Source organism: Microtus pennsylvanicus, chromosome 1 (genome assembly GCF_037038515.1).
Source record: "Microtus pennsylvanicus isolate mMicPen1 chromosome 1, mMicPen1.hap1, whole genome shotgun sequence".
NCBI classification, from domain to species: domain Eukaryota; kingdom Metazoa; phylum Chordata; class Mammalia; order Rodentia; family Cricetidae; genus Microtus; species Microtus pennsylvanicus.
The window spans coordinates 82341026-82365167 of record NC_134579.1 but is presented as its reverse complement, the minus strand read 5'-3'; the positions used below and the strand labels follow the sequence as shown (position 1 = coordinate 82365167).

The 24142-nt window shown below is 52.4% G+C and overlaps 1 protein-coding gene across 7 annotated transcripts; it reads left to right on the top strand.

The window, feature by feature from the left end:
• The first annotated feature begins 2025 nt into the window (after positions 1-2025).
• Positions 2026-23311, top strand: Camsap3 (calmodulin regulated spectrin associated protein family member 3). 7 transcript variants are annotated; one of them, XM_075971152.1, is made up of 19 exons: positions 2026-2307; positions 11147-11400; positions 11983-12105; positions 12188-12283; positions 12498-12530; positions 13781-13828; positions 14101-14239; positions 15983-16122; positions 16219-16312; positions 16404-16458; positions 16584-16657; positions 17442-17511; positions 17668-19090; positions 20661-20800; positions 20905-21203; positions 21980-22079; positions 22407-22519; positions 22597-22715; positions 22809-23311. In XM_075971152.1, exons 1-19 carry the CDS (start codon positions 2160-2162, stop codon positions 23112-23114), a joined length of 3774 nt encoding a protein of 1257 aa, XP_075827267.1. In that variant the 5' UTR covers positions 2026-2159; the 3' UTR covers positions 23115-23311. The 7 variants fall into 7 exon arrangements, with proteins under 7 accessions (XP_075827267.1, XP_075827258.1, XP_075827259.1 ...); XM_075971143.1 differs by having other exon boundaries at positions 17617-19090; XM_075971144.1 differs by lacking the exon at positions 12498-12530 and having other exon boundaries at positions 17617-19090.
• The last annotated feature ends 831 nt before the right edge of the window (positions 23312-24142 follow it).

Below are 24142 nucleotides of genomic sequence, written 5' to 3'. Positions count from 1 at the left end.
TTATTCTTTGACAAGTTCATACATATGTGAAATGTGTTTGATCATGTCCCCTCCAGTGCCTCCACCATTCACCTGAAACGCCCCCAAAAACATGTCCCCCTTTCATACCACTTTTTTTTTTCAGCCCACTGAGTTTAATTAGTCCTGCCTGCTGGAATACTGACTGACCGTGCTGCTTTGGTCTTGCGGTCTTGCGCAGGTCTAATGCGAGTAACCACAGCTGCCGTGAGTTCCTGAGTCCATCAGCCATGTCCTGTCCAGAGACTGTTTTCATGGCGCTCCTTCCCACCCTCCAGCTCTTACTGTCTTTCCGTCTCTTATTCCATGATGGTCCCCAAATTTTGGTGCATGTGTGTGAGACACAGACCGATGGATGGTCTATTCTTTAGGGCTGAGCACTTACCAGTCACCGATCCTCAGCGTGCTGACCAGTTATTTCCAATCTGCAATTAATTGCAACCACAGCTGTTGAAACTGAAAGCACAAAAGACAGACTGTGTGTGCAAAAATTATCCACCGAGGAGTCATTGCTCATACGTACAAAGCCCCATGTATACAACCACACCCGCAGACTCACATACGAACCCATTCAGACCCGGCCTATCCTTACCTACGTCCAGTAGAGCCCTCCCTCAACAAATACTGCAGATATCAAAAGTATACATGAGGACATTGCAAAAACACCCAGTAACAAACACAGGACCACTCTTACACACGCAGCCTTTCTCCTGCCTCAATACACCCACTCACTATCTCCACCATCTTCCTGCCTTGACAGAATCAATAATCACACCCTTTTATGATAGATAAACAAGTTTGGAATCTCTCTCTCTCTCTCTCTCTCTCTCTCTCTCTCTCTCACACACACACACACACCAGTTTCAATCTTTGAAAACAGAAATGTGAATCTTTGATACTACTCATTTACTGATCTCACGCAGCCCAGGCTGACCTTGAACTCACAAAAATTCTCTTCTCTTCACCTCCCAAGTGCGTTGACTACCATGCCTAGTTTATGTGGTGCTGGGGAAGAACCCAGGGCTTTGTGCATGCTAGGCAAGCACTGGAGTATAGACGCAGCCCTGTATTACATATCTTGAATATACAACATGAGTGCAACAGGCACCTTTACACACAGATGACATCACATAGCTAGATACCTATGAACGGAGACTGTCGCTTGAATCCATTCACAGGTGCTCTCAGGCACATGGAGACAAAGACATTCTTTTTCTTTTTAAACGGAGACAGGGTCTTGCTCTGTAGCCCTGGTTGGCCTAGAGCTCACTGTATAGACCAGGGAAGGCTCAGACTCATGGAGAACCACCTGCTTATGTGAGGGATCAACAACACGTGGCACCATTATTTTTCTTATACGGTCTTTAATATCAAATTTTATTTAGTTTAAAAATCATTATTAACGGAAGAGGTGGTGTGGAGATCATAGGACAACTTACTGGAGCCGGTTTTTGCGTCCCACCACGAGGGCACCAGGGATTGAATTCAAGTCTTCAGACTTGTTAGCAAGTTTATTTACCTACTGAACCATGCCTTCATCACTCCCAATCACCATTCCTATACCCACACAACGAGAAACAGAACAGGTGCATACACACACTGGGCTCCTGACTGGGTCAAGCAGAATAAATCCACATAGGTGCTCACTCAGCGACCTGAATGTGGACACAAGCCTGCATGGACATCCACGATAAAGGCTACCTAAGCCCTCCAGGGTCCAGGCGTGAGCAAAACACACACACACACACACACACACACACACACACACACACACACACACACACGCACATGCGTTCCTCTGCAGCCCTTCCCTCCTCCGCCATCACCGCAGCCCTTTGCATCAGGACTACACACAGTAGCGTTGGTGGTGTCTGTGGGCACCCGTGGGGACGTAGGGTGCCGGAGAGGACTGAGTCCAACCCAGGAGGCGGGGTGCACCTGGGCTCCGCCCCGGGGCGGGGTCGACGCAGCGTCGCCAGCGCGATCGGCCGCACCTGGTTCAGCGGCGCCTCAGCAGCGTTAGCAGCAACAGCAGCAGCAGCCGCCGCGGCAGCGGGGACCGTGGTGGCGGCGGCCCCGCAGCAGCGCAGCCCAGCCCATCGGAGCGCGCCGACCCGGGCGGCTGTAGCCCCGGCGTCGCCATGGTGGAAGCGGCGCCCGCGGGGTCCGGGCCACTGCGGAGGACTTTCCTCGTCCCCGAGATCAAGTCATTGGACCAGTACGATTTCTCTCGGGCCAAGGCGGCGGCGAGTCTGGCGTGGGTGCTGCGGGCCGCATTCGGGGGAGCAGGTAACCCGAAGGCCTTTGGGGAAGGGACAGGGGCGCCAGGCTGGGGCGCGGCAGGTGCGGGGGGCGGGGCGCCAAGCCGGGGCCGTGGGAACAATAGCATCGGGGCTGCTCAGGGTCCCCCGAGCTCTCAGTCTCTGCTAAGCTGGGCCTCCAAGCTTCCTGCTCGGCCCGGGCCCTTGGACTTTGCCCGCCCGGGTCGCTGGAACGCAGTGGGGGGTGGGGCCGCCAAGCAGCTGTGCGCTGGGGGAGCCTGGGATTAGAGCCCCCAGGTGAGCAGGGGCGGGGTCTGCAGACAAATTTTGGGTGTGTGGGGGAAGGGGCTCCTGCTACAGTCCTCTGCTTCCCGCCTCCACCCCACTTCTCAGACCCCAGGGCCTGACTGCATGGCCAACTCCCCTTTTACACATATCAGAAACATATAAGGATTTCCCCTACCCCACCCTAATACCCACCCCACAACACACACCGTGGCTTGGACTCCCCAAGGAGCGTTTTAAGAGCTCAGATCTACAGAGCTCTGTGACTGGGACACACACCCTGCATTGACTCTGTCTGCGTTGCGGGTGGCCAGTGTTGGGGGACTCTGGGAAATCCCCCCCTTTCGTCTCGATGACTTCTTGCCACAGGATGGCAGCTGTGACTTATGGCCCCATTTTCCTGAGGATTCAGGCGGGCATAAATGGCTTATCCACCAGGTGTCCTGGGGTGGCAGCCCCAGCTGGCAGGCCTTCTCTTATTGAAGCTGACCCTTCTCTGCCCTCTTCTTCATGCTTACAGACCTGAGGGACTAGGGCATCCTACTGGAGAGAATGAGGGTGGATTGTTAGACCTGGGAAGTCTCTCCAAGTCCTGGCTTTGGGCACCTTCAGCCACCGCAGGCCAGAGCTGGGAGGCCAAGCCTGCTCTTAGGAAAAACAGGGGTTAATTAAGGTCTAGGCCTTCCTGGGAGCAGCAACAACTCTGTGTGTGTGTGTGTGTGTGTGTGTGTGTGTGTGTGTGTGTGTGTGTGTGTGTGTGTGGTGGGTGATGCCCTGCCCTCCTACTGATTTTGGCACCAACTGGGTGCAGCCCCTCCCCCGACTCTGTTGCCTTCCCAGATCAACCTGTTCTGGGTGTGGGTCTCCTGTGACAGTTGTCAGTCAGTTGCTTCTGCCCAGTCCTGTCTTTCCCACTTTCTCTTAGTCTCTCTTTCTGCACCCTTCCCTGTGTGGCCAGCTAGCTCCGACACCTGCCCACCCCCAGGGATTCGCTAGATAAAGAAAAGATTTGGGAGTTGGGACCTGTGTCCCAGGCAGTCCCTCACATGCTGAAATAATTAGATTAGAAAGACTCACTTTGTAGGCTTTTCGTTTTGATTTTTTTACTATGTGTGTCTAGAAGTGTGGGTGTGCACCCCAGTGTGTAGTTCTGGACTCCTGACTGAGGTCAGCTGGCTTTGGCACTAGGCACCTCTCCCCACTGAGCAGTCCTGCCAGCCCAAGAGCACAGCTTGGCTAAGTCGTAATTGAGTTTGAGTCCCAGCCCTTCTACAATGTGGAGAAATAATTCAGATTCTTTGAACTTTGGTTTTTTTTTCTTTTTTTTTAAAGGTGTTTGTCCACTTATGTATCCATGCCTGAAAACACATAGAAGCTCCTTCCGTGTAAGGCATGCCATGGTTTTCCACCCCAGTACTTTTTTTCTTCTCAAGACAGGGTTTCTTTGTGTATTCCTGGCTGTCCTGGAGCTCACTCTATAGACCAAACTGGCCTTGAGCTCACAGTGATCCTCCTGCCTCTGCCTCCCTAGTGCTGGGATTAAAAGCATGCACCACCACAGCCCATTGACCCCAGTCCTTTTTTTTTTTAATTACATTTATTATTTGTGTGTGTGGGGGGGCACATATGCTGTCAGAGAACAACATGGGTCCTGGGGATCAAACCCAGATCGTCAGACTTGGTGGCAAGAACTTTTATGTGCTGAGCTGTCTTGCTAGCTTAAGGCTCCCAATATTTTTGGGGCCAATTTGCTGAGAGGTGAATTCCTTGTCTTACGTGACACCCAGTTTGATGGGTGCTCCCAGTGGCTACTGCTGTGACTTGTGAAAGTACTTTACTAATGCCCCTCACTGTCCCTTAGCCAGAGGATAGTGCAGAAATCACTGTATCATTTTACACAAGGGAAGAAAAGCCCCTTGAGGGAATCCCTCAAGCTCAGCTTAACCATTTCTCTTCCTATTGATCCAGCCCCTTCCGTGGCTGCAGCTGCCCTGGGGATCAAATTCAAGTTGTCATCTACCTGTCTCCCAAACAAGAAGGGGGTGTGGGACTGGAGGAAATGATGAGGAACAGAACTATATCAATTTTTAAAAATACTTCATTTATTTATTTGTTTGTTTATTGGGTACCACAGGATGTATATGAAGGTCAGAAGACGATTTGAGGGTGTAGATGTCAGGGACTGAACTCAGACTGTCAGGCAAGCGTCTTTACCAGCCGAACCATCTCTCTCTTCCTGTTTTTTTTTTATTACCAGCACTTGGGTTGAAACCTAGGGCCAGCATGCTAGCAAGGGCTCTCTAGCTGAACTATGACCCCAGTCCCTCATTGGGGGATTCTGCGAAGGCCCTGTACCTCTGAGCCACACTTTCAGCTCCTCCCTGGTGACCTCTGGGCTTGTGTTTTTTGCTAAGCCACAGTCTCAGGCCTCTTTTTACTTCTTTTGAGATAGAGTCTCACTAAGTTGTCCAGGTTGACCTATACTCTCTCACTCTGTAGCCCAGGCAGGCTTTGGACTTTCTTTTCCGATAAAAGAAATGATTTATTCTTGTGTATGTATACAAGTACTCTACAGAAGGACAGCTCTCAGAAGTTGATTCTCTCCTTCCTTTGTGTGGCTTCTGGGCATAGAACTAGGCTCACCAGGCAGGCTTGCAATGTTAGCACCTTTGCCTACTGAGCCATCTCACTGGACCCCAGGCTTGATCCTCCTGCCTCAGCATCCTGGTTTGCTAGGATAGTAGGCTTATGCCACCAGGCTCTACAGACTTGGGATTCTCTACAAATGCCTTTCAAGAGGCGGGCCATTGTTGGGTGCTTGCGGTGTGGAGGAGATGCGGGGAGAGATCAAGGACACTGGGGATAGGCACCGAATTAGATCCTGGATATCAATGGTGGTAAGACCTGGTGTGGGCCAAGCAGCTGGGCCTGTAGGAGAAAATTGCCAAGATCTTTCAGAGAGACAGGTGAAGGGATGCTCCCCTGAGAAGCAGTCTTGAAGGCCACCAAGGGCAGGAGCCTGTGTATGCAAAGAACTTCTTAGAGGAGAACTTGGAGCTCTTTGTGGTGGCTGGAGGTCAAGGCAGAAAGATAGTGTGTGCTCCAGAAGGAAGGCCTCTCAGACTAAGATCTGAGGGCACTGGGGAGTCAGAGAAGGTGTCTGAGGACCAACAACTAAGGCTTGGGGAGGGGCAGTTCTGGTGACTTCCAAGGTGTGCTTGTGAGGTATGCAGGCTGGTGGGCTCAGAGGAGACAAACTTGGAGGTAAAAGGTTTCATGTAAGTCTGAGAAACACTGAATGCCATTCCTGAGGCCTTGAGAGTATGAGAGAGGTCTGTGAGGGAAACTGCTTTCATCTGAGCTCCCCTGTTTACTGACTGTGTGATCTTGGGCAAGTTAGCTTAGTTCTCTGAACCCTGGTTTTCTTATCTGTATATGGTATTGGAATAAATGCCTCAGGGGCTAGGGATGGAGCTCAGTCATACACAAAACAAGACCTTATTCTCCAAGACAGCAACAAAAGTGTGTTTTAGGATTAAACACACAAAAGGTCATGGAATGGATAATACTTGTTATGTTATGGGAATGTTCTGCCCAGTAGGGGTGGGACTAGCCCCCATGTAGTTTCTGAGCACCTGAAATGTGGCTAGCGTAATCTAGATGTGGTGGCGCATGCCTTTAATCCCAGCAGAGAGGCAGTCCAATCTCTGTGAGTTCGAGGCCAGCCTGGTCTACAGAGGGAGTTCCAGGACAGCTAGTGCTATACAGTGAATCCCTTTCTTGAAAAAACAAAACAAAACCAAAAGCCAACAACAACACCAAAAACAAAACCCAGAATGTGGGGATGTGGCTTAGCTGATAGAATGCTTCACTTAGCACGCAGGAAACCCTGAGCCCCACGCTCAAATCCGCACAAACTGGGTGTGGTGGAGCAGGCCTGTCGTCCCAGCTTTTCGGAGGTAGAGGCATAAGGATCACAAGTCCAAGGTCATCTTCAGCTGAGTTTGAGGCCAACCTGGGCTACAAAGACCCTATTTCAAAACCCAAAATCAAATCGCCTGTTAGTGTTTTGATACTCAGTATGTATTGAAGTGGTGTTTGAATGTGTATTGGGCTGGCACCAGATTAATGGTCTTTGTTTCGACTTTTTAACTTTCTATTTTTAGTATTTTCTCACTATTTAATTTTTTAACTAGAATTTTTAGTCATGTTTATTTAGTGTGGGGGGATGTGTGTGTGTGTGTGTGTGTGTGTGTGTGATGCATGCATGCCGTGTGTGTGCCATGGTGTGTGTTGCAGGGTCAGGGGACAGCTACTTTGGGAGTAGTTGTCAGTTCTCTGCTTCCACCATGTGGAAACCAGAGATTGAACTCAAGTTGTTATGTTTAGCGACAAGTGCTTTTTACCCTCCGAGCCATTTTGCTGGTCCTTTTTGTTTTGTTTTGTCCAGATAGTGTTATACTGTGTAGTTCAGGCACCTCAGCTCACTGTGCTGCCCAACTCGGCCTTGAACTCATCCTCCTGCCTCAACCTTCCAAGTGTTGGGGTTGCAGGCTTGAGTGGTAACAAAACATCTGGCGGTTTTGTCTTTTTGAAACAGTTTTGCTATGTAGTCCAGGATGGCCTTGAACTCATGACCCTCTTGTCTCTGTTTCCCAAGTGTGTCCTGCTGGCTATCTCTACATTGGAGGACAAGGGTACAGTCGTGAATATTGACCAGGGATTTTGCTAAACCTTATACAATACTACCATGCATCCCCTCACCCCAAATGGCAGTCAAGTCGAGTGGAAGAACACTAGTGTAGAATGAGTGCTTGATAATACATCCGAGACGAAGGCTGTAGGTGTAGCCTAGTAGATAGAGTGCTTACCTAGCATGCTCAGGGTCCTGAGTTCAGTCCCCAGCAAGGCATAAAGTAGGCGTGGTGGCACTTGGATAGTTGTATTCCTGGCACTGGTGAGGTGGAAGCAGGAAGATTGGAAGTGGAGTTCCTCCTTGGCTACATAGCAAATTTGTGACTGGCCTGAGCTCCTTGAGACTCTGTCTCAAAACAAAATGAAGCAAGAGTCAGTGATAGGCCACTTTTCTTCCTCGGGGAAAGTCTTTACATTTTGCTCTTGGGAACAGGAAGTGCTCAGCGGGGGGGGGGGGGCTGGGGAGATGGGGGGTCAGGATTTATTTGTGTGATGTCAGGAGGTAGATGTAGCATGGGCAGGTAAAGGCAGGGTGGTGATTTATCACTGGGTAGCCTGGGGGGTGGGGTGGGAGATGCCAGGGTAGAGACACATCCTGGTCTGCAGCAGGTGGCAATCAGATGGCCACACAAGCCTACACAAGATGGGGTGGGGCTTGTCCCTCTGGAATAAGATAGCAGGAGGAAGGGTTCCGGAAGGAGGTACTGGGCACAGAGCCTGGGTGCATTATGGGCCTGTGGGTGTGTGTTTGGCTGGCTGCTGTTGGCCTTGGGGAGACCAGTAACAGGAGAACAGAAGCTGGGTTTAGGATGGAAGCCGGGACAGGGAGGTTGAGGCAAGGCCCGTGATAGAGCAGTAGGGGCAGGGCAGGCATTGAGCCTTCAAATTCTTCATCTTTCTTTAAAAGTTTAAAAATTATATAAAAAAATGTGTATGGACGTGCCTCTCCTGTGGCACACGTGAAGGTTAGAGGACAACTTTTGGAAGTTGGTTCTCCCCTTCCATTACGTGCTCCTGGGCATTAGACTCAGGTTTTCTGAGTCTGGACAAGTACCCCTACCTGCTGGGCCATCTAGCCAACGTGAAGGAGCAAAGCTAAGGACAGGGAGGTGCGCTTGACTCTCCATAGGAGTACAGCCCTCACTGGGAAGGTCAAGTGTGGTTTTAGGGGGTGTGGAAGGAGATGTGGCAAGATGGGGTTTCTGTCAATGATGCCAGGTCCTTATATCAAGTGGTCTCGTGGGAGCCTGGCTTTGGAGAATGAATGGTCTGGTCTGCTGTATCTCGTTCACATTGTTGATGTATCTTGTTCACTTGTTGTGAAGTACAAAAGGCTTTCAATTTCTTTAAAAAGCTTCCCCCCCCCCTTCTGGATGTTGAGCCATGCCCCCAGCCCTTCACTGGGGGATTTCTAGGCAGGAGCTCTACCTTTGAGCCACGCCCCCAGCCCTTCACTGGGGGGTTCTAGGCAGGGCTCTACCCCTGAGCCACCTTTCCAGCCCTTCACTGGGGTTTCTAGGTAGCATATCCCTCACCTATTTTTCTTTTCTTTTCTTTCTTTATTTCTTTTTTCTTTTCTTTTCTTTTTTTTTTTTTTTTTTTTGCTATTGTTGGTTTTTGGAGACAGTGTTTCTCTGTGTATCCCTGGCTGTCCTGGACCTCACTCTGTAGACCAGGCTGACCTTGAACTCACAGAGATCCACCTACCTCTGCCTCCTCAGTGCTGGGATTAAAGCGTTTGCCACCACTGCCCTGCTCTCCTCTTCTTAAAATATACTTTGTTCTTTGATAGTTTCAAAGACATACATATGTATACAGTGTATTTTTATCCTATCCCCTATCAACTCCCCTTCCTGACTCTCACTGTTTGATATTTATTGTTGTTGTTAAGATAGGGCCTCTCCTTGTAGTTCAGGTTGGCCTGGAAGTTAATGTACCCCATGTTGGCCTAGAGCTTGTAGCAGTTTTCCTGCCTCAGCCTCTAGAGTGCTGAGATTAGAGGTGTGACTTGCCACACCTCACTGGTTTTCCTGCCTTAATTTTATCACAGTGTGTGTGTGTTGGGGGGAGGGGAGTGTTGAAGGCTGTGGCTCGTGCATGGAGGTCAGAAGATACACTGAGGAGTTAGTCTCTCCACCTTCACGTGGGATCTGGAGCGTGACCTTACGGTTGTTACTTTATCAGTAAGCACCTTTGCCCTTTGCCCTCCCTTTTGATTTTTTATTTATGTGGTTATGTTTGGGGGTAGGTATCCATGCTGTGGAGTATACATGAAGGTCAGAGGACAACTTGGGGGAGTTGGTTCTCTCCTTCCACCATATGGGTCTTGTGGATGGAACTTAGGTGACCAGGCTTTGTGGCAATGTTGAGCCATATTACTGACTTTTTTTTTTTTTTTAAAGACGGGGTCTCACTTTGGCTCCAACTGGCCTTGATCTCAATCTGCTTGCCTCTCAAGTGCTGCAGTTACAGACATGGGCCACCATACTCGGTGGGCTCTTTGAGGCAGGGTGTCATAGCACAAACTGGCTTGTTACTGTTTCATAGCCTTCCTCAGTTTCCCAAGGCTCAGGGTACAGCTGTGCACACTGGGCCCTAAACTTCCACCCTTTATGCCTCTGCTTTTCAGTGTCCCCAAGGCCAGGCGTACCCAGCTTTTACCCTTGCCTGTTGTCTTACCCGTTTCTGTTCCCTGTCTGGTCATCTTCCCCTCTCCCCTCTTTTTCTTTAGTTACCCAATTTAATGCCTGCTGTTTCCTCAAGGAACCTGCTCTCTGCCTGCCTTTGGCATGTATATTCTGTAGGCAGCCTCACAACCACCCCAGCCACCAAGATGGCATAAGGTATAAAGTTTGCTTAAGGCCTGAGTTTGAGTCTCAGTCCTGGCACTGGAGACCCATGTAACCTGAGGCCAGTCACTTTCCTTCCCCGAGCCTTCTGTAAAGCTGTTGCCGTCTATGAAGTTCCCAGGGCTGTGGATGGAAGTTTGCAGGGCTACCCGCTGGGTAGAGTGCTTGAGGGGTACGTGGGAAACCCTTCGCTCCGTCCCCAGCAGGGCATAGACTGGGCGTGGTGGTGCATGCCTGTAATCATAGGACTTTGGGGGAGAAGATGGGAAGATCAGAAGTTCCAGTCATTCTTAGCCACATGGCAGTTTTGAAGCCAGCGTGGGGCACATGAGATTCAACCTCTAAAATCTAGACAAATAAGGACTGAGGAGATGGCTTAGTGGGGAAAGTGTCTTGCTGGGAACTTGAGTGCAGATCCCCAGCAGCCAGAGGAAAAAGAGCTGGGCAGACTGTAACTTCAGCTCTGGAGAGATGGAGACAGTGGGTCCTGGAGGGCCCACTGGCCAGCTAGTTCAGCTGGAATGGCCAGGCCCAGGTTCAGTGAGACTCCAGGTTCAAGGAGAGACTCTGTTGAGGATGGAGATACGCTCAGCTGTCAAGAGTTCTCGCTGCTGTCCTAGAGGACGCTAATCCTAGTTCATTCCCCAGCTTCCACGTCAGGTGGCTCACGACTACCTGTAACTAGCTTCTGAGGGTCTGACTGACACCACCCTCTTCTGGCCTCTGAGAGCACTTTTGTATAGGGCATGCGTGTGCGCGCGCGCACGCACGCACACGCACACACACACGGAAGGAAAAAAGGAGTGCCATGGTACCTTGACTCTTTCCTAGTTTTGAAGCCTTAAAATGAATTCAACACTCAGAATTCTTCCCAGCTCAGATGGCCTGGAACCCCCTGTGGTTGCCCTGGCAAATGACTTGTACCTGTGTATCTGGCCCCATAGACAGTCCCACCCTTCCTGGGGATCATATCTTTGAAAGGGGGTGAGTAGGTGGGTTATGTGTTGATCTGACCTGCCACGCCCCTCCCCACTGCAGAGCACGTGCCCCCGGAGCTGTGGGAACCGTTCTACACGGACCAGTACGCACAGGAGCACGTGAAGCCCCCGGTGACACGCCTGCTGCTCTCTGCCGAGCTCTACTGCCGGGCCTGGCACCAGGCACTACCGCAGCTCGAGCCACCCCCCAGCCCCTCTGCGCTGCTGGCCTTGCTGGCGAGGAGGGGCACTGTGCCGTCCCTGCCCGAGCACCCGGTGCGCGAGGCTGACCTCAGACACCAGCCGATTCTCATGGTAGGCTCTGCTCCTGGCCTGTGAGGCCCCGCCTACCAGGCTTGGCTCCTCCCCTTAGCCACCCTAACAGTCCTGAGTTCACCTTCCTTCAAAGTTTCCCATGTCTTTCCTGAACCTCCTTTCAAGTTCTGCCCACTAATCCTGGTTTCTTCTGCCAACCTTTTTCTTCTCTAGCCACACCCCCACGCTCAACCCATTAAATGATAGAGCTTCTCCCACAAACTTAGCTCCTGTCAAACCTATCTCCATTTTCCAAGCCTAGTTCTCTGACCAAGCTAAGGGCATCACACTCAGTTCTGCCTTTCATCCATGGCTCCCCCCTCAAGTTTCTATAGCCTTCCACTCCTCAATCTCCTCCAACCCAGGCTGGTTCTGCCCTTGCTTTCCCTACACGGGCCACTCTATGGTAAATGCGGGTGTCTAGCTTCAAAGCCTAGCCCGCCCTGTGTGCCCTCAGGGTCCCACCTGCCTACCCAGAGCCCCATCACCAATCCTTCTCTGTCCCCTTCTTTGGAACTAGAAGTGGAAAGGTAGCCCCCTGCCCTGCCTTCCGGCCTCATCTTCCAGACTTTGCCCCTACAGGGAGCCCACCTAGCTGTCATCGACGCCCTCATGGTTGCCTTCTCCTTTGAGTGGACAAAGACACTGCCTGGTCCCTTGGCTCTGAGCAGCTTGGAGCACAAACTCCTTTTCTGGGTAGACACAGTAAGTAGGGTCAGGCCAGGCCAGGAATGGAGATAGTAGCATTGGCCAAGTGGTCAGGCACTGACTTCTTTCTGACCCCTAGACCGTTCGGCGGCTACAGGAAAAGACAGAACAAGAAGCATCCCAGCGTGCATCTCCTGCAGCTCCTTTGGATGGGGCTGCTCCTACCCAGCCCTCGGTGAGGCTAGGGCGATGGATGCATGCATGGACGGATGGGTGGATGAGTGGATGAATGGATGGGTGATTGTGAGGCTGGGTGGGAAGGGATGGGCTGCACCTCCTGGCCGTTGCTGAGGTTGGGGGTGGGCCTGAAGGTGACTCCCTTTTCCTCTTTCTCTCTGCACCTCTTGCACCGGCCCCTGCTGTCCCCTTCTCTGTCCCTCTGGCAATAGTGCCCCACACGCTGGTACTGGAAGCTGGTTCCTGTAAGTGGGGCTGTCTGTCGGCCTTGTCTGCCTGTCCTGCTTGTTTCTGTCTTGTCTGTGTTTGTTTCTGCCTGATGGCCTGCATCCTCCCCCACCCCCAGCTGTGAGCAATGGAGGTAGCACCCTGGCCCTGGGGACTGGGAGAACTCTTTGGAACCCAAGACTGGGGGGAATCCCTGTCATTAGCAAAGGTGGAGGTAGGCATGCTTTTGTATGTTTATAATCCCAGCCTCTGGGAAACTGAGGCAGGAGTATTACAAATTTTAGGCCAGCCTAGGGTATATCTGGAGACCATGTCTTTAGAAAACCCACAAACAGCCCTGTTTGTGGTGGCGCACACCTTTAATCCCAGCACTCGGAAGGCAAAGGCAGGTGGGTCTCTGTGAGTTCAAGGCTAGTCTGGTCTACAAAGCTAGTTCCAGGACAGCTAGGGCTACCACACAGAGAAACCCTGTCTTGAAAAATAAAAAGAAAAATTACAGACAGAGGTTGAAACTGGAGAGATGCATGTAACTCCAACTCCCAGGAATCCAACACCCTCTTCTGGATTCCATGTTCACTACATACACATGTACATACCAATATACAGACACATATATACACACATAAATAAAAATAAATCTAAAACAACATAAAAAACCCAAAGTGGATGAACTAAGAATGCAAGACCCCCTGCACCTGTCCTTCGCTTGAGGAGCAGGGCCCCTTCACCTACCAGATACATAGACACTGACCACAAATTGCAGATGGATACGCAGGGAATCTTCTAGCCAAGGAGAAGATCTTCAGCTTTCCTGGGGGAGGGGGGGCTGAGGTTTAGAAGATTTTAAGTTCTTTCTCTCTTCCACTACTTAGCTGTGTGATCTCGCATGATGGTCTAAACCTTTCCTTGCTTCATATAATTTATTGCAGTATATAAATAACAGGAAAGTGGAGTCTGGATAGGGGTACCCACCTTTGCTCACTGCTTCTCCCTACCCCAGGGTCTGGGTTGGGGGGTTGATTATTTCTTCTGCCTACCTGCTTCCTCTGCATCTTCTTCCTAAGCCGGGGCCTGGGCTTGTCTTGGGAGGCTGCTTTTGTGGGGGTTCCTCAGGGCTGGGAGGAGCTGGGGTCCCCGAAGCTGGCCAGAGTATGATTAGGGAGTTAGATGGCCAAGGCTCAGGACAGGGGTCAGCACTCCTCCTTTCCCCAGAGGAGGCTTTGGGGGCCCAGCAGGCCTTGCTGACGGCCGCTCCTTCCCCCCCCAGCACGCAATTGCCTTCTGTTTGAAGGAGTCGGGGAACAAACCCCCTATGGTAATGTATCCCCCTTCCCCGGGGTCTCAGGAGGCCCTGTCCCCAGCCCCTGCTGCTGGCCTGGCTGCTCGCAGACAAGTCTCCTGCCTCTCGCTGCTGTCCTTCCCTTGCTCCAGGCTGGCCCTCCCTCCCCTCCCATTCTGGCTCTGGGGATCCCGAGCTTCCCACCCCTTCATGGCAGAAATCCCCCATCTTCCCTGTTCCAGCCTGCATGACTGCCAACCTGGGGAGGACCAGACTGACCGCTAACCTCACTCTGCTCCTGTCCACAGATTCGATACCGCAAGGACCGTGCCATTGCCCGACGGGCCCCCTGCTTTCCAAATGTGACCACCCTTCAAGACCTGGCTAGTGGAGCAGCGCTGGCAGCCACCATCCACTGCTATTGTCCCCAGCTATTGCGGCTTGAGGGTGAGTAGTAGATAATGCAGCCCTGATCCTGGGAAGGCTTCTCCAGTCTGCAAGACCAGTATGATGATTCAGTACTGAGCCTAGGCTAGCCTTGACCTCGCTTTGAACTTCTCATCTTCCTGCCTTCACCTCCTGAGTGCTGGGATGGCAGTGCGCACCACCATGCCCGGTTCATGCAGTGCTGGGGATGGAATCCAGTGCTTCATGCACACTAGGCAAGCGCTCGACAAGCTCAGCCACATCCCCAGACCCTAAAGTCTGCTTCTAGAATCAGAACGTTCAGGTTGGCATCTCTCTCTTCCCTTAGCTCCAAACTTCTCAGGCTTTAAGGAGTCCATGCTTGCTGAAGGCCATGTTCCAGACCCCACTTTAGGTACCCCGAAACAGAGGCACACTCTTGACTTCCTGGACGTTCTGATTGGGGAAAAGAGATAATAAAGTCATCTAGAAGTATCTTTTGGGTCAAATGTGGTGACTAAAGGGCAATGGTTGGCTAAGAAAAAGAAACTTGTTACTGTTTGGAGACAGAGGTCTCTCTGTAACCCAGGCTGGCCTCAAGCTTCCTCTCTTCCTGCCTGAGGCCTCCCATGTGCTGGGATTACAGGTATGTGCTACTGCATCTCCCTGGGAGAAGGTGATTTGTTTTGTTTTTATTGAAACAAGAGTCCCATATAGCCCAGACTGGCCTCAAGCTCACTAAATAGCCAAGGATAGCCCTGAACTCCTGATACTCCTGCCTCTACCTTCCAAGTATTAGGATTACAGACATGTATCCCCCAGGTCAAATTTATGGGATGCTGGGGGTGGAAGCCAGGCTTTGTATATTCAAAGCAAGCACTTTTCTAACTGTCCTGTATTCCCAGCCCTTAGGAAGCTGGGTTTTTGTCTTTTATCACCATCTCTTTTTTTTAAAAAAACATTTATTATTATGTATACAATATTCTTTCTGCCTGTATGCCTGAAGGCCAGAAGAGGGCACCAGATCTCATTTCAGATGGTTGTGAGCCACCATGTGGTTGCTGGGAATTGAACTCAGGACCTTTGGAAGAGCAGGCAACGCTCTTAACCACTGAGCCATCTCTCCAGCCCTGAATTTTTGTCTTTTAAGATTTAGTTTGGTTTTAAATTATATGTATATGTGTGTGGGTCTGTGCACATGTGAATGCAGGTGGTTCTGGAGTCTAGAAAAGGGTGTTGGATCTCCTGTAGCTACACCCTTCTGATGGGGTGTTGAGAACTGAAGTCAGGTCCTCTGCAAGAGCAGTACATACTCCTACCTGCAAGCTATCTCTCCAGAAAACATATTTTGAGGAGGGATGGGAGATGGCTCAGTTGGTCAGCTGCAAAAACACGAAGACCTGGGTTTGGGTTCTCAGCACCCACACAAACATCTCTGTATGGTGGTGAGTTCCTATAGTCCAGTGCCAGAGAGGTGGAGACAGGAGGATTCTGGGACTCATTGGCCAACTAGTCTAAGCAGCAAGTTCCTGTTTTAGAATCTTCAAGTAGAGCGTATGTGAAGGGAAGACGCCCGCTGTTAACTTCTAGCCTGTGGACTTGTACACAAGGGTGCAAACACATACAGAGGACAAGAAAAAAAGAGCCCTTGAGTTAATTTTAGGGGGTCAACACTTTATAGTGTGCACTTGCAGAAGGTCTAAGACCTGGCTCATAGGAGGGCTTCCCTGGGGCTCCAGTCTTCCTTCCCCTTGAGTTGGAGACCCAGACATACTGTCCCCACAGAGGTGTGCCTCAAGGACCCCATGTCTGTGGCAGACAGCCTGTACAACCTCCAACTGGTGCAAGACTTCTGTGCCTCCCATCTTCCTCGTGGCTGTCCCCTGTCTCTTGAGGACTTGTTGTATGTCCCACCACCCCTCAAGGTAAGGTCATCTTGGGAGTGTGGGGGTGAGGCTCAGGGCCTGAGGTCCACATCAAGGCCTCTTCCACCAGTCAGCTGACCTCCCTCTGGCCTGCAGGTCAATCTGGTGGTGCTGTTGGCTGAGATGTATATGTGCTTTGAGGTTCTGAAGCCTGATTTTGTGCAGGCAAAAGACTTGCCTGATGGACATGGTGAGCCCTGGGGTCTTGGGTTTGTCTTGGAGTCTGGAAGAGGGTAAAGGAGCCCTGCCCTGCCTGACCTCTTTCTTTGTGCATCCAATAGCTGTCTCCCCCCGGGGTACTGAGACTTTACCATCTCAGAGCAACAGCGGGAGCAGGTATGGGTCCTCATTGGGGTGGACTTTCTCTTCCCTGGGGGTTCTTCCTGCCCACCTGGATGCTGGGGCAAGACTGGGGACACCTGTGAGAGGTGACTGAAGGTTGATGTGTATCTGTTTGGCAGTTCTCCTGTGTTCAACTTCCGTCACCCGCTACTGTCACCTGGTGGCCCCCAGTCCCCACTCCGAGGATCCACAGGTGAAGAGAGAATATGGCTTCTATTACTAGGAAACTTCAACCACAAGAATCCCCCAGCTGTCTTCATGTTGAGTCCTCCAGTGGCCCTCGTTGGGTCTTTCTGGCTTCCTTTGTGGCTAGTTTCACCCTTTGCATCAGCCGGGTGTGGTGACTCATATCTTTAATCCCAGCACTGAGGAGGTAGAGAGATAGGTGAATCTCTGTGAGTTGGCAGCCAGTCTGGTCTACATAGAGTGTTCCAGTCCAGCCAGGATTACACAGTGAGATCCCATCTCAACAAAACAGAGAAGACTCCTTGCATGACACCAGATAGCCCCAACTGTCAATATTTGGTTGTTTCATTTTAATTTTTAAATTATATTTGTATATATGTGTGGGGGTGAACAGGGGCCTCAATACATGTGTCGAGGTTCAGAGAGGACAATTTGCCGAAGTTGATTCTCTCTGGCCACCATGTAGGTCCCCAATATTGAACTCAGTTCATCAGGCTTGGAGGCAAGTGCTCTTAGCTGCTGAGCCATCTCCTCAGCCCCCCAAAAAACTGCTATCTGGACTTTGCAGTACTAGAGATTGTATCCAAGGCCTTATACATGCTAGGCAACTATTGTATCATTGAGCCATGCCAGATGTTTCAGCTGGCCACTAATGGAAATGCAGCACAACCAGACACATAATGACCCATCAGTGACCTACCTTGTGATTCTGCAGAGGTTACCTCATACGCTAGCCAACCCCACATGAGTGACCTCCCCCTCCACAGTGACCATTCACTCTCCCTCCCCAGGCTCCCTGAAGTCATCTCCGTCCATGTCTCACATGGAGGCTCTTGGCAAGGCCTGGAACCGCCAGCTTAGGTGAGTGCATCTTAAGGGGCCCCGTAGCCTTGGAGGAGGGATTGCGCTAATCAGGGCAGGGCAGAGGCCTGTCCCAAGGGCTGACCCCACCCTCTGGCCACCCAGCCGTCCCCTCTCCCAGGCTGTATCGTTCAGCACTCCCTTTGGCCTGGACAGCGATGTAGACGTGGTCATGGGAGATCCTGTCCTGCTCCGCTCCGTCAGCTCAGACAGTCTGGGTCCCCCACGTCCTGTGTCGTCATCATCCCGGAATCCTGCTCAGCCAACCCCAGAATCTGGAGACCTACCCACAATTGAAGAGGCCCTGCAGATCATCCACAGTGCTGAGCCCCGGCTGCTCCCTGATGGGGCTGCCGACGGCAGCTTCTACCTCCATTCTCCTGAGGGCCTCTCCAAACCACCGCTGGCCTCTCCTTACCCTCCTGAAGGAGCCTCAAAGCCACTGTCCGATGGGCTCAACAAAGCGCCCATCTATATAACCCACCCTGAGACCCCTTCAAAACCATCTCCCTGCCCAACAGGGGAGGTATTGAAACCACCGCCCCCATCTGAGGGGTCCCCAAAAGCTGTGGCTTCATCCCCCGCAGCCAACAACTCAGAAGTGAAGATGACCAGTTTTGCTGAACGCAAGAAACAGCTGGTGAAGGCTGAGGCCGAATCAGGAACGGGGTCTCCAACATCCACTCCCGCAGCACCTGAGGCCTTGAGCTCAGAGATGAGCGAGCTGGGAGCCCGACTGGAGGAAAAGCGCCGAGCCATAGAGGCTCAGAAGCGACGCATTGAGGCCATCTTTGCCAAGCACAGGCAGAGATTGGGCAAGAGTGCTTTCCTGCAGGTGCAGCCTCGGGAGGCTGCAGGGGAGGCTGAGGAGGAGGCTGAGCTGGGCTCAGTTCCTGGTGGGGAACGACCAGCAGGTGAGGGCCAGGGTGAGCCATCCTCACGGCCTAAGTCAGTTACCTTCTCTCCAGATCTGGGCCCAGTGCCCCCAGAGGGACTGGGGGATTACAATCGAGCAGTCAGTAAGCTGAGTGCCGCTCTGAGCTCTCTGCAACGGGACATGCAGAGGCTCACAGACCAGCAACAGCGGCTTCTGGCCCCTCCAGAGGCCCCTGGACCTGCCCCACCACCTGCAGCCTGGGTCATCCCCGGACCCACCACTGGGCCTAAAGCGGCATCCCCTAGTCCTGCCCGCCGAGCCCCAGCTGCCAGGCGCAGCCCAGGGCCAGGCCCCAACCCGACACCCCGTAGTCCAAAACATGCAAGGCCGGCAGAGCTGAAGCTTGCACCCCTAACAAGGGTGCTCACACCACCCCATGATGTAGACAGCCTCCCTCACCTACGCAAGTTCTCACCCAGCCAGGTGCCTGTACAGACTCGCTCTTCTATCCTCCTGTCGGAGGGGACGCCTCCCGAGGAGTCCGCCACCAAGCCTGCCCTCATTGAGATCCCCCTAGCCAGCCTGGGAGAGCCTACTGCTGATGAGGAGGGAGATGGGAGCCCCCCTGGGGCCGAGGATTCCTTAGAGGAAGAGGCATCTTCTGAGGGAGAGCCCCGGTCTGGCCTTGGATTCTTTTATAAGGTGAGTCACCTGGGCAGGTGAGAAAGGGAAAAGGTGAGCTAATTGGTGGATATGTGAATGATGGAAGTGGGGATGTGGGGGTGGGGGGGCTAGTAAGGAGGATGGGAGGTAGTGGATAGATGTTGGGTGGGAAGTGGAGGTGTCCTAGGGGACTGGTAAGGGGCATGGGAAGTAGTGGATGGATTAGAGGGAGGATAGGTAGGTAGGGGGATAGGTTAGAGGGAGGGTGGGTGGTTAGGTAGGGGGATAGGTTAGAGGGAGGGCGGATGGATAGGTGGGGGAGGGTAGGTAGGTAGGGGGATAGGTTAGAGGGAGGGCGGATGGATAGGTGGGGGGATAGGTTAGAGGGAGGGCGGATGGATAGGTGGGGGAGGGTGGGTAGGTAGGGGGATAGGTTAGAGGGAGGGCGGATGGATAGGTGGGGGGATAGGTTAGAGGGAGGGTGGATGGATAGGTGGGGGAGGGTGGGTAGGTAGGGGATAGGTTAGAGGGAGGGCGGATGGATAGGTAGGGGGATAGGTTAGAGGGAGGGCGGATGGATAGGTGGGGGAGGGTGGGTAGGTAGCGGATGGGTTAGAGGGAGGGCGGATGGATAGGTGGGGGGAGGGTGGGTAGGTAGGGGATAGGTTAGAGGGAGGGTGGATAAGTAGGGGGATAGGTTAGAGGGAGGGTGGATAAGTAGGGGGATAGGTTAGAGGGAGGGTGGATAAGTAGGGGGATAGGTTAGAGGGAGGGCGGATAAGTAGGGGGATAGGTTAGAGGGAGGGTGGATAAGTAGGGGGATAGGTTAGAGGGAGGGTGGATGGTTAGGTGGGGGGATAGAAGGTGAACTGATATGTGGGTAAGCAGACAGAGGGAAGGTTGATTGGTAGACAAATAGTTGCTGGGCAGATGGACTGGGTGAGTGTGAGACAGATGGACAGACAGGGCTAGGGTGATTCTAGAGTTCCTCTTTCCTGCCCTGCCCTGTGTAGTTATCCTCCTGAAGCCTGGGCCACCATAGTGTACTAACTGTACGTAACTGAAGAAGGCATACTCAGTTCCTGCTGGTCTAAACCCCCTGCTCCCCTGAGGACAAAAATCCTGTCCACTCTTTGGGCTCTGCTCCCTTCTGATTATAACTTATATCATTCTCCCCAGCTCATGTTCCAAACATACTGGTTTGTTCCGGCCTCAAGGCCTCTCTTTGAACTTTCTATTCCATCTGTCTGGAAAGTTCCCCTTACTTCTCCCCTGTTAAGTAAGTCCCTTTCATTATGCCCCAGGGGTACTTCTGGGAAGGCTCGCTTGGTGCCCCCAGAATGGTATAGACTTTAGTCCAGTCTGGCAGCACTCCATAGTTGGAGCATTGTAGGTCTGTGTTATCAGTTAATTATCTTCCCCTTTGGGTCAAATGCTTTATGTATGCAGCTCCCTGGTCTGTAAGTCCGTGCATAAAGTAGGCACCAACTAAATATTCTGAAGACTTTTAGAAAGGTCAGATGAGCCACAGATTGGGTCAGTGGAAAAAAATCAGACTCCAGCTATAACAGGGAGGAACAGTCACCTGGATTCTGATGTCATCCTACAGGACGAAGACAAACCTGAGGATGAGATGGCTCAAAAGCGAGCCAGCCTGCTTGAGAGACAGCAGAGGCGGGCAGAGGAGGCCCGGCGGCGTAAACAGTGGCAGGAGGCTGAGAAGGAACAGAAACGGGAAGAGGCAGCAAGGTGAGGCTAGAGCTGGAATGAGGGGACCCTCCCTGGCTTTTGATATTGCTGCCTCAGTGCCCCCATATTCTATTCTTTTTGTTCCCCTTCTGTTTAATATGCAGGCTGGCTCAGGAGGAGGCCCTAGGCTTGGCCCCTGCAGCCACTGCAGCCCCTGCAGCCCCTGCTACCAGAGCTGCGGTCCCAGCTGAGGAGGAGGTGGGCCCCCGGAGAGGGGACTTCACCAGGCTTGAGTATGAACGCCGGGCACAACTGAAGCTGATGGATGACCTTGATAAGGTGCTACGGCCCCGGGCCTCAGGGACCGGGGGACCAGGGCGGGGCGGGCGCAGGGCCACCCGGCCACGCTCTGGTTGCTGTGATGACTCAGCCCTGGCAAGAAGCCCAGCCCGCGGCCTGCTGGGTGAGGACCCTGTGGGAAGGGCCTTCCTTGTGTCTGGGAGAGGCTCCACGGTTGTGGAGTAAAGGGAGCATCTGCAGTGGTGCAGTATTGGGCAGGTACTCAAGTTGAACAGAATTTCCATTGTGGGGAGGGAATGTCTGAAGATGTTGCTAAGCAATACTCCCTTCTCTGTAGGTATGTGGATGGGAGTGTGAAGCGCAAGGCTGGAGTGTTCAGACTGTCTGATGCTCTGGGTTCATTCCCTAGCACTAGAAAAAGATTTCCTTGCCATATTAAGCCAGGCATGGTGGCACGTGCCTGTCATTATAAAACTCAGGAGGCTGAAGCAGGAGGATTTTCATTTTGATCCCAGTCTGGGCTAGTGAGCAGGTTCCCGGCCAATTTAGGCTACACATATGCACGTATGTGTGAGGGAAAAATTCAGAGTAATGGTAGTGGCCCACTTGGTAGCGTGCTTGCCTAGCATACAGGAAGCTCTTGTTTCTTCTCTCCTCAACATAAACCAGGTATGGGGGTATAGGCCTAACTCAGCACTCAGGAAGTAGACAGGAGAATCGGGAACTCAAGGTCATCCTTAGCAAATAGGGAGTTTGAGGCCAACCTGGGCTACAGAAGACCCTGTTTTTAAAAAAGAAAAAAGCCAATGAAGCAAACACAAAAATGGAGTTGGGCTGCAGAAGGCTGAAAGGGTTTTGGGAAGGTCAGACCCTGGACCCTTGGGCATTAATGGAGGTAAAGGGGCCTTAGGTGGGCTGACTGGTCCTGTCTCATCCTAGGCTCACGACTCAGCAAGATCTATTCCCAGTCCACATTGTCCCTGTCTACTGTGGCCAATGAGGCTACCAATAATCTTGGTGTGAAGAGACCCACATCTCGGTGAGTCTGGGCAGGCAGGGCTCTCTCAGAGCCCATCACCATCTATAGACATCTCTGGAATCAAGAGTGGGATCTGGATGGGTTGTATAGATGGAAGGAAACGCATGTATATGCAGATAGGATTTGGACCTGATGGAGGGGTCTGGAAAACACGCCCCCATGCAATGTAGGTGTGTCAGAGGGGCTGAGCATATGGAAAGGTATCGCATGGACTTGTAGGAGTATGCACCATATGTGTACCTCTCCTCTGCAGCGTACTGATCTCACTGTACACTGGGGGGCTTCACACACTACTGACCCCACTTCCATCCTTGCCCTCCCCTATAGGGCCCCTTCTCCATCAGGCCTCATGTCCCCAAGCCGCCTGCCTGGCAGTCGAGAGCGTGACTGGGAGAACGGAAGCAATGCTTCTTCGCCAGCATCAGTGCCTGAGTACACAGGTAAGTGAGGCTTTGGATAATGTGAGCAGCCGCAGGTTGTCTACCTGTCCCAACCCTGCTGACTGACTGCTGTCTAGGTCCCCGGCTGTATAAAGAACCCAGCGCCAAGTCTAACAAGTTTATCATCCACAATGCCTTGTCACACTGCTGCCTGGCAGGCAAGGTGAACGAGCCCCAGAAGAACCGAATTCTCGAGGTGAGCCCTGCACCTGCCCGGATACGTGGGGCTGGCGGGTGGGTCAGTGGTCCAGCCAGACCAGCTGACCGGCTTCTTAACACCATCCCTCAGGAAATCGAGAAGAGCAAGGCCAACCACTTCCTGATTCTCTTCCGGGACTCAAGCTGCCAGTTTCGGGCGCTCTACACTCTTTCTGGGGAGACGGAGGAGCTGTCGAGGCTGGCAGGCTATGGGCCTCGTACTGTCACCCCAGCCATGGTCGAGGGCATCTATAAGTACAACTCAGACCGCAAACGCTTTACCCAGATCCCTGCAAAGACCATGTCTATGAGTGTGGATGCCTTCACTATCCAGGGACACCTTTGGCAAAGCAAGAAGCCTACCACGCCCAAGAAGGGTGGTGGCACCCCCAAATAGCGCCCACCTTGGCCAATGCACAGGCTGGGTCTGTTGTGTTTGGGCCACTGCGCTCTTGGAGGACAGTGTATTGGATATTCCTGGATCCTGTCTGGTCATGCTGTGGGGGGCTGAGCTGGGAGCTTCAGGGACTCAGGGCTCAGTTCAGTCCCCTTGTCTGTCCTCCACTTTCTTGAATAAAATAATTGAAAAGAGAAGCTGAGACATAGTGTCTCCTCCCTGAGCTGGACTGAGTTCACGTCTCGAGTTCTCTCACCAGCTTCAGCCTGTCTCATTGCCTCTTGCTGGGCCTGAGGTAACTTCTGCCAAGGTCTGTGGTGACCTTCCTGTTGACACTCCTTCCCCTGAGATGTTCTCAGCCACCTCTGAACTGACCTGGCAGGAGGTTCCAGACCAGCTATCCTCTCCTGGGCCTTCCCCACCCCCACCTGCTAATTTTCCTCCTCCATGTGGCTGTTATTCATCTTTCCTGGCATTTGGTGTGCAGCCAACTTCTAACTCGATCTCCATTTCTTCGTGCCAGCCTGCCTTCATTTCAGGGCTCAGTTACAGTCTCTGAGCTTAGGATTCTGTGTTCCTCTTCGGAGTCCCATATCTAAGGATCCAGTTGCCGCTGTAGGTGCAGGGCTCAGGTGTAAGGCTCACTACAGCCTGGCTTCCCAGACACTGCCGAAATCACATACAGCTCACCTCCTAAAGCCACCCCTGTGACTATCCCATGATCCAAACCAACAGCTGTCTCCACTGCCCCCTGCTCACATGGCAGCCTGCATGACCTGCTCAGAACTCAAATCTGATTATGTCCCCTGATGCCAAAAGCCCCTTAATGGTCTAGAGGCAACTAATGGCTTCCTTCCCAGAGCTTAAGCAATAAGGCCTCCACCCAGAATGTGGCCTGTGCACAGGGCCTGGTTCCTGGCCTCTAGCCAGTGATTCAAGTGCCTTACTGGTCACAGGGCCTGCTGACTACATGGGGCTCGTGGGTTTGTCAAGTCCTGGAGCTATGACACCCACACAAGTGGGGCCAG

Coding starts and splice junctions, on each gene's coding strand:
- Camsap3 (XM_075971143.1), top strand. CDS start 2,160: ATGGTGGAAGCGGCGCCCGCGGGGTCCGGGCCACTGCGGAGGACTTTC. Junction 13,829..14,100: donor CGGGGAACAAACCCCCTATG/GTAATGTATCCC, acceptor TCCTGTCCACAG/ATTCGATACCGCAAGGACCG. Junction 16,459..16,583: donor CAGAGCAACAGCGGGAGCAG/GTATGGGTCCTC, acceptor TCTGTTTGGCAG/TTCTCCTGTGTTCAACTTCC.